At 36.6% G+C, this 13,858-nt stretch overlaps 1 protein-coding gene across 1 annotated transcript; it reads left to right on the top strand.

Moving 5' to 3' along the window:
* Positions 1-2,340: 2,340 nt before the first annotated feature.
* Positions 2,341-13,057, top strand: LOC139742832 (uncharacterized). Its single transcript, XM_071653349.1, has 10 exons — positions 2,341-2,407; positions 2,800-2,807; positions 3,011-3,131; positions 5,780-5,896; positions 6,480-6,577; positions 7,631-7,711; positions 8,551-8,682; positions 10,185-10,334; positions 11,391-11,438; positions 12,618-13,057. The coding sequence occupies exons 1-10, from the start codon at positions 2,341-2,343 to the stop codon at positions 12,780-12,782; spliced, it is 987 nt and encodes a 328-aa protein (XP_071509450.1). The 3' UTR covers positions 12,783-13,057.
* The last annotated feature ends 801 nt before the right edge of the window (positions 13,058-13,858 follow it).

Raw genomic sequence — 13,858 nt, 5'->3', positions numbered from 1 at the left:
TTAACCAAGTCCATTTTTGATAGGCCTATGTAATTACAATATGCGTATTATCTTACCAACCCACTAGGCCTAATGCACACACACCAACAAACACACATACGTACACACACACAGAGATGCTTACAATGAAAGCGACAGGTAGAGGGAAAGTTGAAAGTGGAAGGTTTATTTTACTCAACAGTCCATATTCTAGGTATCAGAGTCCAATGTAAAAACAATATACATTATAGCACATTATTAATTCAATAATACAGAGTTGCAAATAACTTTAAAAAGATACAAAACAACTATAGGGCTAATAAAATGAGAGTGAAATACGATTGATGAAAAGAAAAAATAAGGAGAAATATACAAGTTCAAGTTCAAGTTCATTTATTTGTCTCTCTTCAAAATAATTATATCAACAAAGAATACACATATTCTTGCAAAAGAAATAAACACACAGTACAGAAATTAGACAAAAATAAAAAATAATGTGACAGAGTAGAGTTTGAGAGGAAAGAAAGACGAAATTGTATTGTAAGGCTCCTCTGAAAAATACAAGGTATGTGATATTAAATTAAACCCTAAGTGGTTTCATTAGCAACTGAGAAAAAAAAAACCCGAATATAAAAAAACCAAAAATATATATAAAGAATACTGCTTATCAAAGTACATACAATTTAGATAGGCAAGAGTATAAAAGGTGGCTTGAAAATAAGCAATCTACACAGTACAAACGCTTAAACATAAAACATATGTATATATATATATATATATATATATATATATATATATAATTTATGTATATATATATATAGGAATTTTCCACGTGTTGGACTTCGAATGTTGTAATTATTAGAAGAAAGAGTCTCAAGTACGCCATGGATCCAACGATTACAAATTTTTTTATTACAAAGAAAATTATTAAAGACAATGACGCGTCATTGTCATTGTCATTGTCATTGTCTTCGTCATTGTCTTTGCACTGACGAAGGTCTGAGGCAGACCGAAAATTTTGTAATAAAAAATTTTGTAATCGTTGGATCCATGGCGTACTTTAGACTCTTTCTTCTAATATATATATATATATATAATATACAAAAGCAAGAGTATAAGAAAAGCTTACAAAAGAAAATACAGATAGTGACAAGAAGAGATAAAAATAATAGAGATTACAAAGGAGTAATATATAATTTTGAAACTATTTACAGAGGTCATAAGAGCATAAATATTTTTTTACATAGGGCCTATACACGATACCTATAGGCCCTAGTGAACAAAAAACTAAGGAAAATATGACAAGAAGTGGGGGGCGGGGGGGGGGGGGGAGAGAAGGGGTAGATACAGCCAACTTTATACTCAGAACTTTGTACTATACTGGTATTGCATGCGAGACCTAAGAAGGCGAACTGATGATGAGCGTCTGCGTTGCTATGCTCACCGACCGTAGCCCTACCATACGCCACGGCGTACGCGTCGCGCCGGCCGTGTGTGTAGTGTGCGTAGTAGCGACAGTTATGCAGGATCGCGAGGACGCGTCGAAGGCATGAGCTAGTTGTATTATTAATTGCGATGAAAGTTGTGCCAAGGATCGGCTGATGGCCCGGACGGGATGAGTTGATAACTGTCGGGTCATGCACGACATTAATGTAAGTAGAAGAAGATGTACTAGTAGATGTAGATGAACATGAAATTTAAATTTATTAACCATCATAGTCGACTCTTGGAGGGGTTCTTGTAGTTTCGTCGTACCTGGCTGGCATCCACAGCGAATTACTTGGTCCCGCGTACTAAAAACGTGTGATTTGTAATTCTACCTGTTTCGTAATAGTGGCCTAAGACAAGTTATCGTTAATTTAGCAAGACTAGTGAGTGCAGCCATGACCTAGACCTATATAGAGTAAGCCATGTCGACTCACCACTCTGTGTAACGTTAGAGTAAAAAAAAAAATAAAAGAAAGTCTAGAATGTCTATCACAGCTAAATCGTTGACGTGAATCGGTGTGTTGATCATGTGATGTTTAAATTTGTGATCTCCGCCTGAACAACAAATCAAATCATTGTAACTATTCAGCTCAGCTGAGATCATGTTTGATTCTAAAACTTCATTGGAAGAAGTTGAAAAGGATTTGGCATTTGTAATATATTCCTGTCCTTATATTTATATTAGGGCAAAACATTTTGTAATGTCAAGGTGTAGAATGTTTAGATGGGGGTCAGACAACTATGCGCCGTGCTTTGTCTAGATCTTTCGCACGGCGTCTGGTCGGGCTAGGTATGGGGGTCAGATTGCTTGCTGCAATTATTTGTTTTAATTCATTCTAGATATCTTTGTATGTGTGTGTGCAAGACAGCAACATGCTCTCTGCTCAGTTGGAACTGGAGGGCACATTTGATGTCTCCAAGAAGACTCGAATATTTAATGGTAAGAGCTGTATTTATTGTTTTTGACATGTTGTGTTTCATGATATCTAAATCAATCTGGAATTCAATGACAATGTCTTTATATTTATGTGGACGTTGACCTCATTTTAATCCTTGTAGTAGTTTTAATGTAAGCCAGTATTCATGTGGTCAGATTTTTTATCTCAAGGGCATGTGAAAATACCAGAAGTCTTTACCCAGCTTTGCCATTTTATTCATTGATGCTCTTTATTGGTTGACTCTAGGTCAAGGCATCAATGTCGCCAGGAAGAATTTCCAGATCAGGCGACCTAAGGGCTTAGCAGTTGAAATGTGATTTGTGTGCAATACTTTTGTACAGTGTGAACGCTGAAGGCATCGTCAACCCCCCCCCCCCCCAAAAAAAAAAAAGAGAAAAAGAAGTAAATGTAGTATTTCTATAGCAACACTATACAGTTTGTAACAAGAATGATGTAACAAGATGATTTGTAGATATTTATTAAGCCTGTTATGTGTGGGAGAGGAGAGAACATAATTTTCATCTTACCCATGGTACTTTGGAAATGAGCACTTGCACCACACATTATTTTGAATGCTAATCATGTTGTATCTGTGTATATTTCAGGTCAACTGTGTGGCTTTCTCCCCGGACATGGAAATGATGGTCACAGGATCTGATGATGGCAGAGTGAGAGTGTGGAACAGACCCCAAAATATCCTTGTCTGCAGATTTTTCGGACATGAAGGTAAAAAGAAAAAAAAAATTATTGTTTTTCCAAATCCATGGCATCCTAATGACTAATGACTTCTCATAATGTGTCATCCAATAATCTCAATTAAGTTGTGTGCATGACTATACCTTGTCTTCAAGGTCATTGATTGCACAAAGGAATCAAAAAATGTGCAACCAAGTTGGCAATTTCTCTACATTTCTGCATCTTTTATATATATACATATTTTTTATGAGCATAGATAGCTTGGAATATCTTGGGGAATTTCAAGTTTCTACATTGAAATAGACGAAGCTGCTCTCCTGCTTTTAGATTATTCTGCAGCGTTTGACACTATTAATCATGTAATTCTCCTTAACAGATTAGAGACTAACTTCGGTCTTACGGGAACAGTCTTGAGATGGATTGCATCTTACTTACACGACCGCCACCAGATGGGTACCGTTAACGGCACACTTTCTCAGTCGTTCCCTCACAGACATGGTGTCCCCCAGGGGTCTGTGGTTGGTCCTTTACTATTTCTTCTATACACAGCCCCTCTGTCTTCGAAAATCAACTGTCACGAAGATATTCTACATGTTATGTATGCCGACGATACTCAAATTTACATAATCATAAAACCAAATACCCAAGTCGAAGCACTCTGCAAACTTAGTAGATGTGTTGAGGATATTAAGCAATGGTCTTGTGATAATCATTTGAAATTGAATTGTGTCAAATCAGAATTTTTATATGTTTATTCTCAGTTCAGACTGGGTGGTTCTCTCACAGAATTTTCCCTCAAAGACAGTACTATACCCACCTCTCAGTCCGTCAGAGATCTCGGGAGTTATTGTAGATAAGCATCTGAATTTTCAACAACACAATAAGAACTCATGTCGTTCTGCTGCTTGGGGTATCTGTAAAATTGGTAAAATCCGAAAGTTATTGGATCAGTCTTCCACTGAACGTCTCATTCATGCATTTGTTTCTTCCCATCTTGACTACTGCAATTCCCTTCTTGTTGGTCTCCCTGCTTCAAGTATTGCACCACTTCAAAGAATTCAAAACACAGCGCTAGGCTTGTGACCCTTACAAAAAGATCTGACCACATTACTCCTGTTCTCCAATCCCTCTACTGGCTCCCCATACATCAACGTATCACCTTCAAAATCCTCCTCATTGTTTACAAGATATGTAGTAATCTTGCTCCATCCTATCTTAACCCTAACTTACCTGTTTCATAAAGGCGTAAAGTTTTAGCGAGCAGTTGATGTGCTATTCTAGAATTTGAATAATTCACCACAAGAACTGATCACCAGGCTCGGCCGTTCGTAACCAACAACTTATGAAACAGGGCCCCCCTTGAATTCTTCAGATCTCAGCCGTTGATCACGCGATCGCTGCAAAATTTTGCATGAATATAAAGCCGGATGTAATCTACAAGACTGTCGTGTTAAATTTTAAAAAAATTTGCATTTTCTATTTTAAATTAATTATTATTCAAATATATGCAAAAAACCTCATTTTCGTCTGTAATTGGCTTATAAAAGCTTATGGAATGCTGATTTTTGGTGTAGATATTCCTAGTGACATTTCGAACATTTGTGCGCCAAAAAAAAATTCAGTATCAAAATTAATTTCTTATGTTTTTTATTGTTTTATCAATTTTTTATGTATTTCTTTGTTTTTTTGAACTTTTGTTTTTGTTGTTTTTTCAGCAGAATTTGTCATACACATTTTTTAAAGCATAATTAGGAAAGCATAATTATACTAAAATAAATTTATTTCAGCAATTGAAATTAAAACTATGAATCTTTATATGAATTAATTGAAAAAACACAATTTGTATTGACTTTGTACACAAAATCACGCTTTTGAGCAATTTTTGGGTTGCCGAAAATTTTTTGAAGGGGCGTGGCTTCGGAATGGTATGCCCGGGTGCGACAAATTTGGTCTCAAAAGTAGCGCGATACTTGAAAGTAAAAAGTCAGTGAGAGGCGCGATCAAAAAATTTTGCGCGCCGGAATGGTCGCGGAATTCGTCGAGGGGGGGGGGGGCATTATGGCCCCCCCCCCCCACGTAAATTAGGGTTAAAGACTTAATTTCTTTCCGCCCCTCCACTTCAACCCGTTCTCTTCGTTCTTCCTCCACTCTCCAACTATGACATGGTCCCCGCACCTGTACCCGCTATGGTGATAGGGCTTTTTCTGTTATTTCCCCGTCTCTTTGGAATAAACTCCCTCTCCATATTCGTAATGCTGAAAATGTTGATAAGTTTAAGTCATTGTTAAAAACTTATCTGTTTACTCAACTTTAATTCTGTTGTTGTTGTTGCTGTTGTTATGTTATAATATTTACATGTACATAATGTTGTGTTTTATTTCAATGTCATACTTCTTTTTTCCAGATCGTTGCGCTTAGAAACATCGGTATTAAGTGCTATATAAATGATATTCATTATCATTATCATTATGTGATGTCCAGTTCTATGATGTAGTGAAGATACCTTATTTAGATGGTTTATTCTTTTTTACTTTTTGTTGTGGTGATTTGTGAATTGAACTCTACTGCTAATTTACAACAAATATCATTGCCTGTTAGAGCATTGCTCATCAAAGATATTGTACATTGCCCTAATACTTTTGTTCTTATTCTTATGATCCACTGTGACACATTTGTAGGGGCAGTAAAAGGAGTGGCAATTTCTCCGGATAGTCGCCTCATTGCCAGTGCTTCCTTTGACAGGACAGTGATAGTATGGAGAACACGGAACTCAGAGATCATCTACAGATTGACTGGTGAGCTCTGCTCCCTGTGATACAGTCATTGTGTTAAGGATGGTGATGCTATAGAGTATATCTTGTCATGAAACATAGATGTGAACAAACCTGTGAATAAATAGAGAATGGATAGACAGGTATGCCTGTATCATGCATATGTAATCGTTCCTAGGTTATAATGCAAAGCCAATATTATATTCCTATCTGAAAATTTGTGGGTCTCCCTTCTTCATCAGGGATTGTGAATAACAATTGAATTGATAGCCAATACATATCACATATCAGGACTCAACATTAGCGGTGGCCCAGGGCCACTAAAAATTGACATTTGGCCATCATTTTTTTTTTTTTTTTTTGGGGGGGGGGAGGGGGTTGGCCAAATTGGGCAGTTAAAATCCAAAATGAGTAATTAATGTGGGAAAACTGTTGTTCTCATGATAGCAAACTGAATCTCAAACTCAATAGGTTTGAATATGATCAAATTAAGACAAATGGATCAAGCTTTGGAGGTTTTGACTTCAGAGATCCCAGGTCACTGTTTGCACAATGTAAGTCCTTGTTTCTCCTCTTTCTTTTATTTTCTCCTCTTTTTTTTTTACAGGTCATTGCAGGTGTGTGGAAACTGTGTCATTCTCAAACAATTGTCAATTCCTGTGCTCTGGAGCCTGGGACTCAACTGCAATCGTGTGGAACATGAAGGTCAGTGACATACATTGTACAGTACCTTGGCTCAATGAAGACACTGTGTTTAATGGACAGGTGTCACATGGAAACATGAATTATGTATTCACAAGTGTGTCATGTGATTGCATGAAGGAATATGTGTGCTAGAAAAAACAATCCAGTTTACCATTATGCAATCATTGTACTGCAGCAATAAAACATTTTTTTTTTCATTAACCTAAAATGTAGACAAGGGGCTATCTTAACTAAATATGTTGAAAAATCTAAGATGATTGATATAAAGACCACCAAGAAACGAAATGAACCTAGCTTCATAGTGTAATTCCACACCATTTTCACATTGATTTTCATCAAAATAGATTGATCTCATATTACCAGAATATGTGATCAAAATTGATATAAAGTAAAAATAAAAAGTCACAGAGTTTTAAATTTTTGTGCTTTCACCGAACACACACAAATAGGAGGAGGTGATGATGTATCACTATTGGTCTGTGCACTAAAAATTGTTATCAAAATCATGTTTCTGGCTGTTGGTGGAGTGCCTGCAATTGCTCTCACCCTAAAAATTATTGTTGTTAGGTTTTTGCAAGACCACAGTAATATGATCCAAATTATACAATTATTATGACCTTTATGTCAAAATAAAGGAAGACCTGTGTTGAGTTGAATAAGAGGCTTGTGCTGTAAAGCAATCATCACTTCTGTAAGTTTGAGTACAGTGCAATCCCGTTATAACAAACTTGGTTATAGCAAAAATCCGGTTACAACAAAGCAAAAAGTAGGGCTGTAACGTTATTCACTCTAAGCGTTTTTATTGTTTCTTTATTGGTTATAATAAAATTTCAATATAATCAAAGAAAACTGCAGGTCCCGAGGACTTCGTTATACCGGGAGTCCGCTGTAGGTGGTTGTGACTATCATTACTAATTTGGTAAACACATTGGAAGCTTCATAATCTCATAACTTGCTTGAGTTATATCCAGTGATATTCCATTGTTCTTGAACTACAGACAAGTTTATTTTTTTGTCATTTTTATTTTTCATATCTTTTTTTTTTCTTTGCAGACTGGAACTCCAAAGAACATCCTAACTGGTCACAGAAATTTGGTGCAATGTTGTGCATTCAATGCCAATGACAAAATGTTGGTAAGTAGGACCTAAGCAACAAGGAATGTAGATTTGAGAATCATATTACCAGCAATAAGTGTTCATCATTTCAGAAGAACATGTACCCACAGATGATAGATATAGATAAAAGGCCACTGAAAATAAAAGCAGAAAAGACCTCTCCACTGAAAGGGAAACATGGTATTTGTGTTTGTTTGGTTAAAAGATAATATAGATTGGGTATAGAATATAGGGGGAAGTATATGGTAGTGATCATACCATGTAGTCCTCTTGCACCTAACTCCAGTCCATATAATGCTGTATTACCTGGCTCTTATTCTTGAAATATACGTCAGCAGTGTTACTGAAATTCTAGTCCCCAAACAGCCTCTTTCTCCTATTATTTGTTGGGGGTTTTTTTAAGAAAAAAAATCAAAATTTGTCCTGCGTTAGGAAATAAAGTCATGGTTTATGTATAGCCTTCTTCAGAAAATCAAATGTGATATGTCACATAGCATATCGTCGCTGGGGTGACAAGACCTTGTATCTGCAATTTTAGGGAAAATGACTTTTTTTGATTAATAGTCAAATATTGGGTTAAGTGATGTCCTGTCCAAATCCCAACTGTCTTACTCCAAAAATGAAGCCACCACAGCATGTCAAAGGAAAAGCTATCCCATTCGCTATAGTGCTTTGGCCGCCATGTTTTTTGGCTCTCCTGAACATTTGACATTTTGTAGATACGAGGTCTTGTTGCCCCAGCGACGATATATGTGTTCGTAGCAGTGTGTGCATCTTGTGCTGTACAGTACAGTGACGTGAGTGTCAAGAAGTCTTATGTTGACGATAAGATTCTTCTACCATGAACCGTTTGTTAGGCCACAGGCTCGTGGGACCACACAGTGCGGCTGTGGGGCCTCTGTCGGGAGTCTGGAATGGACCAGGTCCGAGTCTTGAAGGGCCACACGGGCAACATTCATGCTGTAGCATTCTCCAGGATGGGGATTCTGGTGGGTGGAACTTGCTTACTTTTTTTCCTTTTCTCTCTGCAATGTTGTCTAAATTTAATTTCTTTGGTTTTATGGGATGGAGATGGGTAGTGTCTTGCCACTGAAGCCTTCCAAAGATTTTGTCAGGAAAAAAGAATGATACTTTGACAGTAGAACAATGGAAGTTGTTCTTCCACTGCTTAAAAGTCTTGCCACTGATTATCATGTCAGGGAATAAATATTTTCTTGTAATTTTATCACAAGAATACCTGTTTCCATTTATGATCCCATTTTCAGTTAAAGGACAAGTCCACCTTCATATACATAAGGATTGAGAGAATGCAGCACTATTAGAAGAACACATCAGTGAAAGTTTGAGGAAAATTTGACAATCTGTTCAAAAGTTACGAATATTTTAAGTATCTGCGCAGTCACTGCTGGAAGAGAAGACTACTACAGTGTATGATGTCACATGCGTACAACTATATAAGGAAAATAAAAAGAGAATTTCACAAAACTTTACTTTTTAAATAAAGTGCACATTTCTTCAACTTGCTACTGACGTATGTTAAAGGGACTGTACAGTACTGGTTGAGGTAGGGATTCATGTTTTGAACATTCCTAAGTGAGATAATGAGAAACCTCTTATGAAATATGAAAGAGCATGGAATTTTAAGAAGGATTCAACGTTTATTTGATGAAAATTGGTTTTCAGAGGCTGAAATATCCAAAAAAGTGCTAATAATAAAAGGCGACAGGCCACAACTTTATTAGGATCTCTTTGTTTCCCCTTGTTTGTGGATATCTCAGCCATTTCAAAACTGATTTTCATCAAATAAACTTTTGATACCCCTTAGAACTGCATGCTCTTTGACATCTCATGGAGTGATTTCTGAATATCTCGCAAAATGTTAGAAGCTAAATCTACACCTCGACCAGAACTGTACACACCCTTTAAAGGTAATATTATTCCCCCTGCCTTCTGAAAGAGAGAAGTCGAGTGTTTTGTTATGCGAGAAAAATGGAAATATGTTGAATTTTCTTTATTCTTTCTTTATATCGTTGTACTCATGTGACATCACAAGCTATAGTAGTCTTTTCATCCAGCCGTGACTGAGCAGAAACTTCAAAAATTCATAACTTTTTAACGGATTGTCGGATTTTCCTCAAACTCTCACTGATGTGTTTTACTAATATTGCTGCATTCACTCAACCCACATGTCTATGAAGGTGAACTTGTCCTTTAAGTACATCTTCAGATGTATTGATCAAGTTTCTCACACTATTGTAGGCTCCCTGCATACGTCAAAGACACTGAAATCTTGCAGGTAAAACATTTACCCCTTTCAATATCACATCTGATTCCCAATCCTCTTTTTGTATCTGAATTTCTTATCCAAATTGTTCTAGTAATTATCAGAAAACAATTTTTCTCTGTTTTTGTCCTTTTCTCTGTAAAGTCAATATAAGATAGAACTGCAGAATCAAGTAGATTAGATTTTATTTTGTCATTGTGCCATTAGGCATCAGGATCCTGGGATAAGACTGTTCGTTTGTGGAACTCCAGGAATGTCCAGCTCATCATGGTGCTGTCGGATCACTCAGGCTGGGTGAGGGCGCTAGCCTTCTCTAAGGATGGTGCTATGCTGGCCAGTGCCAGTGATGATGAATCGGTGAGTACAAATGCTCTCATGATCTCAGTATGAAGTACACATGATGAAGGTACATGTACTGTAAAACGAGCATTCTGCCGACATGAAACTATCGCAAAAATTTGGGAAGAGCCAAGATTTGCAAAATTAAAATGCATGCAAAAGTGTTAGTCTACACAATGCAGTGAATGCCAGTGGCAATTCGCAGAAGTTTCATGCCACAAAAAAAGGCTGTCAGCTCCAATTTTGAAAAACATTCATGCTGCGAATGTTTCTTGTTGATACATATATGCTGTTTGATGACGATGATAATGAAAATCTTGATAGTTGTCTAGATCATATTGACAATGAATTACTCTATTAAATTTGTTGCATCTTTTAAAGCTTAATCTTTCTTAGGTATACCCAGTGCAAGCTATATGTAGTTATGACTATATTATTGTGGATTATGAGTTTGATGTGAGACCTGTATATATGTGTAATGCTCAGTCTAAGCTCATATTGACAATCAGTATAAAGTTTGTTGCATTCTTGCAGGATGTATGAAAGTGTGATGTATAAATACTCCTCTAAAGAATTGTGAATTACTACAAGGAGAGCAAACATGGGTCACTAATTGCAGACTGTCCTCAGAAACACTTCAAAATAGCAGTAATGTTTTTTTTGTGTTTTTTTTAAATGAAAATATTCTTTCCCCTATGGAGATAAGAATTGTACAAGTGGACCCAAATTTCATGTGACTGGCAGGTTTAACATCACGCACTATCACTTTCGCTCATAGGATTATATATTTTTGTCATTCTTTTTCATCTTTCTGCAAGAGAGAGAAAAAACACGACTGAAACAGATTCATGCAATAGGCAAATATTGCAGTCATGTGGAGTGCCCAGCAAATATCATTGAAAGTGATTGATTAGTAGCAGTATTCAATTGATGTCCCTTCTCTAATGCATTCATAACATAGTCCCAGGTTTCACTGATCTGTTCATTTCACTAGAATTTCTTGAATAAAACCCTTTATTGAAGTAAAATGTAATGTCTTCCTTGCCATATCTTCGTTTCTGTTTCTTGTGACAGGTGAAAATCTGGGATGTGAGAACAGGGGAATGTGCAAAGACTCTTGAGGTAAAATGATTCACCTGAAATTGTATCAATGTTGTTTATTTATGTGTCGGTTTCTCTGTCAAAGTAATGATGAGAAAGAAGTACATATTGTAATTGTTATATTCAACTTTGCGCTGAGCATCAGTTTGTTTTCAGAGGATGCCCAAGTATATTGTGTTTAAACTATGAGACCATCAGTGGTAATGATGACTATCATTTTGATATGTAACCCATTTTACATGATGAATACTATATGCTGTGGTTTTGTGCAAAAGATCACATGGGAAGACAATCACTCACTGTGTATTTAGCCGTTGAGGACGAGTCCCGAGTATACTCTGGCAAGTGTCTATGGGAAATGCGTGTTGTAGCAAAATCAGCCCGTCCTCAACTGGTTAAGATAGTTGCACCATACTTATTTCCTGAGTGGGTGCTGTAACTTCAGACATAGAGTAACTTTTTATAGGTGAATGTTTATGATTGTTGATTTTCAAAAGACAAAGAGATACAGTACTATCCTATTAAAACAGTTTGTTAGTTGTCAAAGAATAGTATCCAGATTCGCAATGAGTTTCTGTTTGATTGATATTCATATCCTGTATAAACATGACATACACAGAACTTGTATGGGCTCTAAATGGAAGATACTTTAGATTTTATACTCCTTTCATCTGTAAAAATAAATCAACTGAAAGGGGAAAAGTTGAGATCGACTGAAAGAAGAGAGAACCAGCAAGATATAGATTTTGTTCTGAAAGTCACAGAGTCACAATTTTCACAGTATTTCAAGAAACATACTCCTGAGCAGTATACATCGAAGCAATTGGTAGTCTGTTTGTGCTATGACATCCTCTGGTGTTTCACATGCAAGAAGTCTAATCTTGTATTCATGCAATGAAGAAAAATTTTATTAGCTGAAGTTTGAAAAAATGCTACTGTAAAAGTGGATATTTTCGTGCGACTGATAAGAAGAGTTTCGCGTGTCTTTAGTTCCGCGGTATGAAGACATCAACTAGAGGAACATATGGCAAGCAAAAATATTCGCGTGCTTTTATTTTCGTGCTAGTTTCTGATCGCGGAAATTTCAACACCGTGAAAATTTCCACTGTTACAGTAATTGGAAAAAAAAAACTAACTTCCTTCGCTGTAATCAACAAGTGTGTAATCATAACACCACAGTGCATTCATTTTTTATTTCAGAGCGACCTTGAGCAACTCCAGACTTGTGTATTCTCAACTGAGGGGGCGCTGTTTGCATCGGGAGCTGCCACCATGGCAGTCATCCCAAGGAAGGAGGAGAAAAAGGGGGATGATGCAGGGAATGTCAAGGACAGTGTGGATGGCAGTGGAGATACTGGGAGATGACTCCACCAGGACACATGATGCTTCACTCATGAAACTATTATTGGCCTTGTGCTCTCTAGTACAAACCACTGTGCAGACGTTGGGTGTGTTGGGGGTCAGGTGACCCTGGTGGTACACCATATCAATCCAGTGCCATAATTTAGCAAGATGTTTTGAATAGCAGGCATTCAGACAATGATGTGACCGTTTACCTATGTGTCTTGTTGGTATGCTCCAAGAGTGACCATTGGGTAAGATTTTTAAGAGTGACTGCATTTAACATTTTGCATGCTAACTTGAACAGTTACTAGTATTATTCCAGCTATTGATTTCCTCACAGTAAACTGTATTTCAGTAAAAGAGGTTCATGAATCAGATTTTCATTTCTGAATTCATGCGTGATACGTAGCCTTCCAAGTATGTGTGTGGACATGATACAATATCAAGTTGCATGTATGCTTGTTTGTGTAAAATTCACTTTCCCATTCATTTGATTCTTTAAGCTAATGCACCCTTCAGTGTTAGTGGGAAGCCTTATTGATAGTCAATAGCTGCATCCAGAAGGATTAAAGAATACAAGAATTTGTAGAGGTTAAATGTTTCTATTTACACTTATCATTGTACTGGTGCCCATCACTAGTGTTGTCAAATTGAAGTGATGGTTTAGTTTTAGTTGAGATGGGGCTTTGGGTTTCCAGCTTCTTCTTTTTTTTTGGGGGGGGGGGGTAATGAAAAACATCTGTTGAAACCTCTTATAAAATCTGAAAAAGCATACCATTCTAAGAGGAATTCAAAGTTTATTTGATAAAAATTGCTTGTAATATGGCTGAGATATCCAAAAACAATGAGGTCCTAATAAAAGGTGGGGCTCACCTTTTATTAGGATCACTTTGTTTTACTTTGTTGTTGTTTTTTAATATTTCAGCCATTTCAAAAGCAATTTTCATCAAATAAATTATAAATTAATTCCCCTTATAACAGCATGCATTTTAATAGTTCATATAAGTTGTTTCTAAATGTCTCACAAAAAGTCACAAAAAGTTAATATCAGAATTCCCATCTCGGTCAAAACCAAACCACATCTAAAGCACCAAATC

The sequence above is a fragment of the Diadema antillarum genome, unplaced genomic scaffold, assembly GCF_040938485.1.
Source record: "Diadema antillarum isolate AM-2024a unplaced genomic scaffold, OU_Dant_1.0 seq00001022_RagTag, whole genome shotgun sequence".
Taxonomy (NCBI): domain Eukaryota; kingdom Metazoa; phylum Echinodermata; class Echinoidea; order Diadematoida; family Diadematidae; genus Diadema; species Diadema antillarum.
The sequence above is the reverse complement of the archived record's forward strand: the minus strand, read 5'-3'. Positions and strand labels throughout refer to the sequence as shown.

Excerpts from the sequence above, each read along its gene's own strand:
- LOC139742832 (XM_071653349.1), top strand. The coding sequence starts at position 2,341 with ATGCTCTCTGCTCAGTTGGAACTGGAGGGCACATTTGATGTCTCCAAG. Across the intron at positions 7,712-8,550 it reads ATGCCAATGACAAAATGTTG|GCCACAGGCTCGTGGGACCA; the intron begins GTAAGTAGGACC and ends ACCGTTTGTTAG. Across the intron at positions 8,683-10,184 it reads TCTCCAGGATGGGGATTCTG|GCATCAGGATCCTGGGATAA; the intron begins GTGGGTGGAACT and ends TTGTGCCATTAG.